Raw genomic sequence first — 12,767 nt, forward strand, 5'->3', positions numbered from 1 at the left:
AATTTATCGGAGGAGCGCATAAAAAGCGCTCATGTGTCCGATACCATTGCAAAGTAATGGTTTTAAAAAATCGCCGGACGCATGCGCAAATCGCGCGAAAAAACGCCCGTCTGACTAAGGCCTCAATGGGAAAACAGAGGGAAAAACTGACATGGAAAAGGACTTGAGGATTTTAGTTAACTGCCACCTTAATAGTAGCAACTAGTGTCAGGCAGCCAGACATTAATTACGGCTATTTAACCACCAGTAACACGTTCCCTGCTCAGCTTGAACCCACCAATCATGTTGTTCAGAAATAGCTGAAAAACCCAGCCACCTAGGCATGGATAACCATATGTTAAAGTGTAACAAATATATAACAACAGGAATTTTTGTCCAAAGACCCATAATTGCACAATACTGTAAGCTTTTGGAGGAAATGACTGCAGACTGACTGCTGGCAACTGTCACAATAACTGCTTATTCTTGTGTAATGACAGTATCGACTTTCCGAACAAACATTCATTTAAGCGCCAATACCAACAAAAATCTTTATTTTGCTCTAGAGATCAAAGTGCTCAACACAGCAGATGTAATAAAAGGCATAAATAAAAAGACTTTTTTTTTTAAATAAAAGGGTTTTTAGTAGTTATTTACTCTGTATATATATATATATATAATACATTAATTACAATTCCATTAAAAAATAAATATATCTCAGTGGAAAAGCATAGTCTTTTTCTCTTTCTCATTTGCTTCTTGTAAACTGATGTCATATAGTGTGCCGTAGAGGAGGGCAGAAATGTTTTCCAATAGCTGGGGTCTTCTTCAGAATTAACTCAGACCACATGTTGACATCCTCATTAAGTTTATGCACTGAAACAACAAAACAAATGGAAATTAAAACCTAGAATAGTAAGTGAAAGAGTTAATGAAAAGTAAATGAAATAATGTTTATACAGCCAGAAATAACCATAGACAGACAGACAGACAGACAGACAGACAGACAGACAGACAGACAGATAGATAGATAGATAGATAGATAGATAGATAGATAGATAGATAGTGTTTAACAAGTGTTCCCAGTTGCTACAACATTAACAAAGACTGCCAAAGCTATTTGCGTAGCATGCTTTTAGGCAGGGAGGGTCCCACATGAGCGGATAGTAGTTGCGGATTCGGTGAGCGATTGATAAGCAGATTAATTAAATGCATTGGATTTGCACAGTTGCGCTCACATTAGTGGGTCAGAATTGTGCAATCTGCCCATGGAAAATAGTACGCAGCATGTTCTACTTTACCACTGACATCCCTGACATAGATCCTATTGTGCTCTATGATCGCAGATATACCCACAGCCTATACACAATTACATTGCATATGGGCTGCTGGTACCCGCGCCATCGCTATGCGACAGTTCGGGAAATACAAACTAACACACAAAAATTTGTACTGTTAATGGCCGCCTGCGCGAGTACACAGTCATACACAGTACATTACACAGCCGTACACAGGGTCACCAGCCGGGCTCACCTCTAGAATCTGTTGCAAGTCTGTGCATGCAGAATCTGACCCGCTTGTGCGAGCCCGGCACAACTGTGTATTGGAGCAGACAATGCTGTACAATCTGTAGCACACAAATGTTCGTTTGGTGCCATAAACATTTGTTTGGCACATGTTACATCCGTAGCTAGATAGAGAAATAGAAAGACATGTGGATGGCTACAGTTGCAAGAAAAAGTAAGTGAACTCTTTGGATACACCTGAATGTCTGCATTGGTTTATTATAAAATATAGATCAACACAATCTAACGAAGTGTACTTTTACACAGGCTGATATAATTGCCCAAATAATGACTCAAAAGAGCAATTATGGGTGACTGTTGTCCCCTGTAATTACAGGACCGGACAGGGCAAATGAGGAAAAAATCATTCATTGGTTGGAGTTGCTTGGTACTGAGCTCACCTAACAAACAAGCAAATGTTGGCCAGCTTAAACATCCAGTCCTTCATCAATGAATGACCGCCTGTTTACTCTGAATGAAGGCGAACAGCCAGAAGAGAACCTTGAAGCACTCTTACTTCGTTCAATAAATAATCATTGCCCCTGTGTGAAAGCATATGAGTGATAACCACTGAGATAGCTGTTGGGTGATTATAAGTGCCCAACAGTCATGCCATGTAAAGGCCCATTTAAATGGAACGAATTTCAGGCAAACGATGCCCGACACTCGTTCCTGCACATAATCGCTCTTGTGCTGCTGCACGGGAGATAGTATCGCTGGCTCAAAGCGGGGCAGCTGAGGAGATTTTACTCCTCATTCTCCTCCACCGCTCTCCATTGACTTAATATAACGTTCGTTCAATACTAAACGGCTGCTATTTACACTGAACGATGATCGTTTAGCTCATCAATCATCACTTATGCATAAATGATGAACGATGAGCTAAATGATGATTGTTCAGTGTAACTAGCAGCCGTTCAGTATTGATCGGACGCTATGTTAAGCCAATGAAGAGGGGCGGGGAAGAGTGAGGAGTAAAATCTCCTGCAGCCTCTCGGCCCCGCTGCTGGCCGCTCTGTGAGTGAGTCAGTGATACTAGCTGCCGTGCAATAGCAAGGGAGCGAGTGTATGCTGGGACGAGTGTCATGCATTGTTTTCGCAATATTCGTCCCTCCTAAATGCGCCTTAAAAGTACCTTAAACTAACACAAACAGTTGTACCATTCAGGATTTGTATTGCGCATGTTTAGTACATATCCAAAGTGCAAGGAGAGAAAGTAACCAAACCCTTACATTGAATAACGTGTAGTAATCTCCTTTGGCAGCAATGACCTCTTCCAAATGTTTACAGTAGATGCAAATAAAATTTCCGGGAATGTTTAGGAGGATTTTTGGACCATTTTTTTCTGCAAATTTGTTTCAATGTGTTTCAATTTATCAGTATTTCTGGGATACCCTGCATGCACAGCCCTCTTTGAGTCATGAGACAGCACCTCTATGGGGTTAAGTCATTACTGACTTGGCCATTCCAAAACACAAATGTTCTTTTACAACTGTTCTTTAAATAATTTACTTGTGTGCTTTGGGTCATTGTCTTCTTGCATCACCCAACATCTCTTCAGCATGAGGTGACAGATTGCTGCCCTCACATTATTCTGTAAAATGTTTTAATGCAGCTTAGAATTTATTGTTCTCTCAATGATTAAATGCATCCAGGATCTGAGAGACCAAAGCAGCCCCAAACCATGATGCACCCTGTACCTTGCTTTACAGTTGGACAGTTGAGATTAGGTTTTGGTGTTTTTTGTGCAATGTTCTTTTTCCTTCAAAACATTGTCTTAAAAAGTTCCACTTTTGTTTCATCTGTTAACCCCTTGAGTGGCACGCCTGGACAAGCTCCATTGGCCATAGTGAAATAGCCCGGAAGATTTTTCGGGCTATGTTTCACTATGGGACCTGCATAAGCTGTGGCAGTGTGCTCTGCCTGCACAGTCCCACAGAGGACAGTGCAGGACTTTAAACAAAGAAGCAGGAAGATATTACCAATCTGCCAGCAACTTCCCACTTCTTTTTTTAAACTCCTGCACTGCTTTGTTTACAGGTTGCCACAGAGACCATCGGCTTGTCAGAAGCCGGCCGATGGTCTCTGTGGCAGGGAGAGCTGGTGATCGGCTGTCAGAGCATAGCCGGGCACCAACTTTTACAGCAGAGATCGAAAAAAGGAAGTATGGGAACCATTTAAAGAGACAGGATGGATGAACACAGAACTTGCACACATGTTAAAAACGAGAAAAAAAAATATGTTTATCAAATGGAAAGAGGGAGGAATATCTAAAGAAGAATATAATGCAGTCTGTAGAAACTATAGGGCAAGTGTCAGAAAAGCTTAAGCTAATAATAAATTGTGGCTTGCAACAGAGGCCAAAAGCAATAAAAAAGGATTTTGAGGGTATGTCAAAAGCAAAAGAAAAGTCAAAGATGCTATTGGATGCTTAGAAGATGAAAATGGTGAATTGGTTAAAAATAATATTGAGAAGGCTGAACTTTTAAATTCATATTTTGTATCTGTTTTCTCTCAGAAAGTAGATGGAACATCAACCAATCTTTCCTGTGCTATTGGGGGAATAAAAGGATGCGAGCTTTCTATAAGCCGAGGGATGATGAGGGAACACTTAGCTAATTTACATTAATTCAAGGTCCGGATGAATTACATCCTAGGATACTAAAGGAAGCCGCAAAGGTAATTGCTGAACCGCTCGCCATATTCTTTGAAAATTTCTGGAGAACAGGAGGAGTCCCAGAATATTGGAAAAGGGCAAATGTTGTCCCTATCTTCAAAAAAGGGAAGAAGGTGGATCCAGGAAACTACAGGCCTGTGAGCCTGACTTCTATACCGGGAAAGATCTTTGAACAAATTATTAAACAGCATGTAAGCAAGTACTTGGATAAAAATGGAGTAATTATTAACCAGAGCCAGCATGGGTTTGTAACAAACAAGTCATGCCAGATGAATCTAATTTCCTTCTATGACAGTATAATCAAATGGGTTGATCAGGGAAATGCGGTAAATATAGTTTATCTTGACTTTAGTAAAGCTTTTGACAAAGTATCTCATACTATACCAGTGTTGTGCAACATTTTTATAAATAATCTGGCAGAGGGAATTAATGGGAAACTGATCAAATTTGCTGATGACACAAAGCTAGGAGGGATAGCTAACACAAAGGAAGAGAGAGAATATATTCAAAAAGATCTAGAAAATCTTGCACAGTGGGCAGCATCTAACAGAATGTAATTTAACAAGTAGAAAAGCACAGTCCTACATCTGGGCAAGAAAAATGAAGAAAGCACACACAGAATGGGAGGAATTGGGCTAAGCAGCACATGTGAAAAAGACTTAGGTATACTAAGAGATCATAGACTGAACATGAGTCAACAATGTGATGCAGCAGCCAAAAAGGCAAACACAATTCTGGGATGTATTAAGAGAAGCATAGAGTCTAGATCACGTGAGGTAATTATCCCCCTCTACTCTTTCTTAGTTAGATCTCATCTGGAATACTGTGTCCAGTTCTGGGCACCCCACTTTAAAAAAGACATAGACAAACTATAGCAAGTTTAGAGAAGAGTTCCCAAGATGCTGAGCGGTCTGCAAATCATGTCCTATGAAAAACAGTTAAAGGATCTGGAAATGTTTAGCTTGCAAAAAAGAAGGCTGAGAGGAGACTTAGTAGCTGTCTACAAATATCTGAAGGGTTGTCACAGTGCAGAGGGATCAGCCCTATTCTTATTTGCACAAGAAAAGACTAGAAGCAATGGGATGAAACTGAAAGGGAGGAGACACAAATTAGATATTATAAAAAAAAACTTTCTGACAGTGAAGGTGATCAATGCATGGAACAGGTTACCACAGGAGGTGGTGAGTTCTCCTTCAATGGAAGTGTTCAAACAAAGGCTGGACAAATATCTGTCTGGGGTGATTTAGTGAATCCTGCACTGAGCAGGGGGTTGGACCAGATGACCCAGAAGGTCTGCTCCAACTCTACCAGTCTATGAGTCTATGTTGCACAGGTGCAGCTAGTAAAAAGTTCATGTCTGCCTGAAGCTGGGATATGCCTGTAAATGTATCTATTTCATGTCATGTGGTATGCTTGAGTTTATAAGTGTGAGTAATTTGGGTGTGCAAGATGAAGTTGGAGATTCAGAAAAAGAGGACAAACTGTCAGCAGTGAGGAGTGAGTCCATTAGAGTCCAAGAGTCCATCATCTTCCTGAGTGAGAGTGCCAGTCATATGGGGGTACCTTCAACCCTCATGTGGTGAAGAGAATGGAAGAAGAGGAGCAATTCCCTGAGAGGTTCTATGCCAGGGAACATTTAAGAGTGGAGTGAAAGAGAAAGAGTGAGTAACCTAAGGCCCAGATCATTGTGTAAAGGTACTGTGTCCAGAGAATATCTGTGGAGAGTCGACCCCCTTCCTTTTTTCCAGGAGCAGTCCTGGACAAATAACTAGGATTGTCAGCCCGGTGTCATCCTGAGTATACCCCTTCCAGGAGTGGTTCAATACAAATCCTAAGGATTGTAGGACCATCATCTTCCTCATTTCCTCCCAGATCTTCTTCCTCTGTGTTGCCTGCATTAGTGTATCAGTGTACCTGTATTATGTGCTGCTGGGATCTGTAGTACTAAGGTTCCTAGCAGCACAGCTTCACAGGTGAGGGTTAATTGAGCTGACTGGGTGTGGTATTCTGCAGCAGCCAATCCCTTTACCCTGCAGCACATATAAACCCAGCTCCTGTGAGTAGTTGAGGCTGATCTTGTACTGTTTGGATGTATCTGTTTTGTTCCCACTCAGAGTTGTGTTTCCATGCAGGTCTGTTGTGTCTCTCTTCTTCCCAAAGATGGTTTGGACACCTGTAATCCTTGTCTGTATCATATGCAGACCCCCTCTTCCCTTCCCCTGACAGGTGCGGCTTCCAAACGTCTTATGTCTCGTCTGTGTGTCAGTTGGTGAATTCCTGACATAGTTTCCCTATGTCAGCACGGTGGCTGACTGTCTATCCCCCTGTTATGAAGACACTGTTAGACTTGCTGTGGTGTTTCATCTGTGTGCATGTGAGCTCTGGGTGGAGTCCGTGTTGTATGCACTACCTGTTGTAGTCTGGTGTGAGCCGTCCTGTTCTGTGCTCATTCTGTCTGTTTGTGGTCTGAACAGGTATTATGTGTGGTGGCTGCAAGAAAGGTGGTGTTGCAGCTTGCTGTGTGACTTGTGTGCTGTTGTCTGTGCTGTTGCAGCTTGCAGTGTGAACTGTGTCCGGTGTCTCTGGACTCCTGGTTAGTGTAAGGACAAGCGGTATAGCCAGGAGCCGCTAGCTTCCATGTTTTGATCAAAATGTCAACTAATACCTGGTATTTATATTCAGCTTTACTATCTGCTATTAGTCTTGGCATTTTAGCTGTTGTATGCTGTGTTTTCTGGCTCTGTGTGTCTTCTTTTTCTGTCCACTTGTTCCTGTCATGTGACATGTGTATGTGTCATGTGTCCTGTTGTGGTGGTGTGGTTCCTAGGAGCAGCTAGGGCCCAGATCCGAAGACCGCCCTTTATCAGGGTGATGTCCCCGCTCAGGTAGAGCCGTGTCATCTTACCTGTAGCTTAGGCCCAGTTGTCTGAAAATTGTGTGTATTCATCCTTCTTGATCACAATCATGTGGGCCCTGTGCTTAGTTTGCCCACACAATCATAACAGTACCTTTCCAAAGTGTTCCAGTTATTACAGTAAAGTTCTCCCAGGCTCTGACCATTTCCAGGGGCTGAGGTACTAAAAAGGTTAACAGTGTGTGGACTCTACTTTTTACCACCGACGTCTTATTGCGGTGGGAAAGGAACGGTTGCGTCACCTGTGACAAACTGAAGATCCTGTTAACCCTTTGCAATCCAATTTTGGATTCAGGTTTTCCTAGGGGGCTTTCTCTTTCTGCCATTATACAATGGCGCCATCTGCCAGCTATAGCCAGTACTGCAGTATGTGACATGCCAGAGAGGCCCCCGACAACAGAGCGGCCAGCAATATACAGTTAAAATACCCTGCTGGACGTTTTGTGACAACGGAGCTGCACAGCCTTCAATCAGAATGTCTTCAGACGTCAGACAGTGGATTGGAAAGGGTTAAATGTTTATTGGCTATCCCTATCCTAGGGGTGTCTGGAAGAGGCCCCATGGTACTTGGGCTAAGGTCACATGTAGCCCTCTGGGAAGGAGACTGGTGAGTACCACCGTGACCCGTGACAGCTTTACCCATCCAGCTCCTCCGCATGGGCCTTGTGTCCTGAGTGGACCCTCTGGGTCACCACATATGTAGAGGTACATTATTGTGAACCTGTTACCATCCTGGATACCAAGTTGGTGGTAATTTGGATACCTGAATCCTCATGAGAGGTTCCATTTAGAGTTCAGATTGAAGGGAGTGGAAGAGTTACCATGTTCAAATTGGGTAGCACTGCCACTCCAGTGCTTCTCTTCACCTGAATGAACAATGCTGCTGCTCTGAAGTATACACCCCTAGTATATGCTCCATCCCCTAGACATGGATGTGTCCATTTGAGAAAGAGGTGTTGGCTTCTTTCTGTGACATGGCAAGGTGTCACCTGCTGGCAACTACATAGGTACAGACTGTATAAAAGTGCCAGCAGTATCAACATTTTTGCGATTAGTGCTGTGTGAACCGCATGAGTGTCTGTATTCTGCTGATGGTGGTGCGGATCAGGTTTTCTGCACATGGCAAGCAGAGTATACCTGCTCACTAGACTACACTCTATCTCTATCTACACATGGTAGAAATGAGAGGCTCTATCATGAGCCAGGTTATCATTATTTTCCTGTTGTTTCTTTTCTTTGTCTATAATGGTTACTTTATCATGTAGCTACTTTGTGCAACATTGTTTTTTATCAATTTGACCGATTGCTTTTTTCTCTTTCCCTATGTTTTTATCCATTGATGGACCTACATTTAACAGAAAAATGTGTTTTGGACGTTTGATGTTATAGATACTTGAGGATGCAGAAGGATGACTTTCCTTTTAAGGGTGGGTGTTCTGTATAACCCTAGAGAATATTGAGTTACTTGAGTGACTTTAGGGATAGTACATATTGCCTTGTTGTAACAAGTTGCCCAGACAACACTGCTAGACTACCATTATAAAGGGCTGGCCATACAACAGAGCCAAGTTGTATATGGTGCTGTCCAGATAACACAGCCAGACTGCTATTATAGAGGCAGTGCAGACTATACTTCTACACTGCTGCTATAGAAAATGGTCCAGACTACACACCCAGACTGCTCTTATAGAAAGAAATGGTCCAGACTACACAACCAGACTGCTGTCATAGGGGGCTGTCCCAATAACACATCCATACTGCAGCTGTAGGAAGAGGCCCACAAAACATAGTCAACTGCTGTTATAGAGGCCTGTTCAGACTACACAGTCAAACTAGTGTTTTACGAGGTGGTCCAGACTAGCAGACAGATTTCGAATTACACAGTCAAACTACTAAAAGGTAGTTTAGACTACACAAATAGACTGCTGTTAAAGGGAGCTTTATACAAAGGACAGACTGCTATTAAAGTAGGTAGAAATACTGTCCTAAGCTCTTGCTAATGACCTGAAGGTTGCAAGTTCAATCCCCGCGTGGTTCAGGTAGCCGTCTCAAGGTCGACTCAGCCTTCCATCCTTCCGAGGTCAGTAAAATGAGCAACCAGCTTGGTGGGGGGTAATAAATTACTTGAAAGTGCTGTGGAATAAGTTGGCGCTTTACAAATAAGATTATTATTTTTTTTTGTCTGGATTACACAGCAAGATTCCTCTTATAGAGGGCCAACCAATCAGCACAGCCAGAATGCTTTTATTGAAGGTGGTCCAGACACATATAGTCAAATTGCTGTTTAAGGGGGTGATCCACTTTGCACAGTGAGATATCTGATTAGACTACAGACAATTGCCCCTGTACCAAACTTTTTATATGTCAATTCTTTGCTGGAGAACTTCAAAAGCTAGTGAAAATACTGTATAATACAAGCAGATGTATTTATGTGATAACTGCAATGCTTACCTCCTGTATCAGAGGTGAGCATAAAATTGTACTGTATTTAAATAAATACAATGACATATTTCCATAGGCAGCCAGTTTTTCAGTGCTTAACTAAAATTGTCATTTTATACTAAATGGCCCTGAACTATATACTGTAGTATTTTCACATGCACAAAACAAAAATATAGATTACCTGTGTTTTTGAATAAACTATATAATATAATACAACAGCTGAAATGTCACCTTCTTGCGAATTAAATAACAACAGAAAATTCCTTTGCATTAGTACCCTAAGAGCTAAAGACTCTAGGACTAAAACTCGTTAATTGGGTTCTTAAAGTTTAGCCATTGTGTCTCTGCAAGTATAATTGAACTAAAAGCTTTTGTGCAGTGATGACCTTTCAAGGATTACTATAAAGCTCTGGTGACATTATGGCAAAGACTGAAGTCGGATTTTCTGTCAAAAACACAATCAAATACACATTTAGGCAGTAGATGTGTTCGATGAAAAAAATTATCAATGACCAAAGGGAAAAAGTGATTTATACAGCACTTCTGAGAGCTACAGGAAGCTATTATTGAACTAAAATCTTTTGAAAATAACAGCTGGAGGTGCTACACACAGCGAACCCCTTTGTTTTTGAAAAAGCATTGTAAATGTCTACTGCAAAATCCCAATATCAAGAATATGATTGGTGAAGGAAACATAATTTGCCAAGCATTGTAAATGCTCCAAGTAAATTTAAAGGTACCGTATGAATGATAAAAGTTCAAAATGGCATATTATTATGAAGATGTATACTGATTTATTCAACCTGATTGGAAAACTAACCTTAAATTCCACTGCATGCTACTCCTGCCCATTGCTTTGGTTTTCTCAGACAGTAGTGCATGTTGTATTAAATGAAGGATTCCAATCATAAAACAGTTACTGGAAGTCTCTTGTTATCAAAGGAAAATGGGTGAAGTATGAGTCCAATGTTTAATGTAGGCAAATATCTTATACATTATAAGAATTCTCAACTGTGCTGCTGAGCCAGCGCTGACAGTAATGGGGCTGGTAAATAGCACCATGTGAATTCAGAAATGTTCTTGCTTTTTGTGACTTATTCTGGGGAGCTTTACTGAAAATCATTAAGTGTGAGGAAAGGGAATGAATTATATTATCATGTTTTTCATAGTGGAGAAACCACAAGGCTGTAATTGTGTATTAGTCCATTTCTTCAATGCTATCTCACTTTCTGTAACTCCTGTCTCAGCCAGGATGGTAAAGGTTGTCCCAGTCTGTGGAGAAGTTTGGACAGTTCAATGTTGTGGTCCTGGTAATAGCTTGAAAGAAATACTCTCGACTGAAAAGAAGAAATAAATATGGTTATAGACTGTGATAAGAATATTGTTCCATTATTCAGCACAATAGAAATACCACATTGTTACCGTATATACCATACCTAATACTAATACCATGTTTCCCTGAAAATAACACATTGTCTTAAAATAAGACAACGTCTTATTTTCAGGGGGAATAATATTTACCTAGGAGTCGGCGTTCGGGTCCCTTGCGCTGGTCTCCGTGACTGCTGCAGGCTTCCTTGTCCTCCTGCACACCAACAGAGCAGTTCTTCTAGGTGGCGGGGCTTGAATACCCCCCCATCCAGCTAGCTAATGCTCTGATTGGTTAATCGAGTGCCCTAACAGCCAATGAGAGCCAGCGCTCGACTATCCAATCACAGTCGTTTATTGAATAACATCATAATGGTTTTTCTAACAAATAAATGCTTTTTGTATAGAGAGGTCATGTAATTTCATGTGGTAGAATGGTAATAAGAAGCATTTCTTAGAAAAATAATAATGCTTATTAATATCTTACTTCTATGCTAAGATATGAATGCTTAAATGGGTTGTCAATAGAGATGAGTGAACGTACTCGTCCGAGCTTGATACTCGTTCGAGTATTAGCGTGTTCGAGATGCTCGTTACTCGTGACGAGTACCACGCGATGTTCGAGTTACTTTCACTTTCATCTCTGAGACGTTAGCGCGCTTTTCTGGCGAATAGAAAGACAGGGAAGGCATTACAACTTCCCCCTGCGACGTTCAAGCCCTATACCACCCCCCTGCAGTGAATGGCTGGCGAGATCAGGTGTCACCCGAGTATATAAATCGGCCCCTCCCGCGGCTCGCCACAGATGCGTTCTGACAGAGATCAGGGAAAGTGCTGTCTTGCTGGAGTTGCTATAGGGAGAGCGTTAGGAGTATTTTAGGCTTCAAGAACCCCAACGGTCCTTCTTAGGGCCACATCTAACCATGTGCAGTAGTGTGGAGGCTGCTTTTTGCAGTGTTGCACTTTTTTTTTTTTTTGTATATCGGCCGTGCAGAGCATTGTGCCCTGCAGTAATTATACATACTCCAGGGCCAGTAGTGGTGAGGCAGGGACAGAAGACATATTTATTGAATATAGGCAGTGGGCCTTTCCAAAAACATTTGGGAAAAAAAATCTATTTGGGCTGCCTGTGACTGTCCTCAGTGTACTGGGTCTGTGCTGGGGGTAGTTGTCCTCCTAATTCATACGCAGCCAGCTAAGTGTTACAGCAGGCTTGCGCAAAATTATGTCCTGGCTCTGTGTTGGCTGTTACATCACCGCTGTATTCCAGTCCACAGTGCAACAGTCTGCAGTTATTTTACACACTCCAGGGCCAGTAGTGGTGAGGCAGGGACAGAAGACATATTTATTGAATATAGGCAGTGGGCCTTTCCAAAAACATTTGGGAAAAAAAAATCTATTTGGGCTGCCTGTGACTGTCCTCAGTGTACTGGGTCTGTGCTGGGGGTAGTTGTCCTCCTAATTCATACGCAGCCAGCTAAGTGTTACAGCAGGCTTGCGCAAAATTATTTCCTGGCTCTGCTGTGCGTTCCGTAAGCGAAGTCAGCCTCCAACCACAGGCCAATAAGTGGCACATTTAATTACAGCGTTCTGTTTCTGCACTACTGGTAATACAGCATGCTGAGGGGTAGGGGTAGGCCTAGAGGACGTGGACGCGGGCGAGGATGCGGAGGCCCAAGTCAGGGTGTGGGCACAGGCCGAGCCAGTGCGGTGGCCAGGGGTAGAGGCAGGGCCAGACCGAATAATCCACCAACTGTTTCCCAAAGCGCCCCCTCGCGCCATGCCACCCTGCAGAGGTCAAGGTGCTTTACGGTGTGGCAGT

At 42.3% G+C, this 12,767-nt stretch overlaps 1 protein-coding gene across 2 annotated transcripts in view; it reads right to left on the minus strand.

Annotated features, from left to right (window-relative positions):
- Positions 1 to 700: 700 nt before the first annotated feature.
- The window catches only part of LOC136573611 (bifunctional heparan sulfate N-deacetylase/N-sulfotransferase 4-like), a 387,126-nt gene continuing 375,059 nt past the window's right edge, over positions 701 to 12,767 (minus strand). Inside the window, exons 13-14 of one of the 2 annotated variants that reach the window (XM_066574883.1) lie at positions 10,804 to 10,914; positions 701 to 855 (exon numbers count right to left, since the gene is read on the minus strand). In XM_066574883.1, the coding sequence (XP_066430980.1) occupies positions 814 to 855; positions 10,804 to 10,914 (153 nt within the window). In that variant the 3' untranslated portion in view covers positions 701 to 813. Of the gene's footprint in view, positions 856 to 10,672; positions 10,915 to 12,767 lie in introns of those variants that run through there. The other variant, XM_066574884.1, reaches the window with a different exon arrangement.

Source organism: Eleutherodactylus coqui, chromosome 7, assembly GCF_035609145.1.
Source record: "Eleutherodactylus coqui strain aEleCoq1 chromosome 7, aEleCoq1.hap1, whole genome shotgun sequence".
In the NCBI taxonomy this organism is placed as follows: Eukaryota; Metazoa; Chordata; class Amphibia; order Anura; family Eleutherodactylidae; genus Eleutherodactylus; species Eleutherodactylus coqui.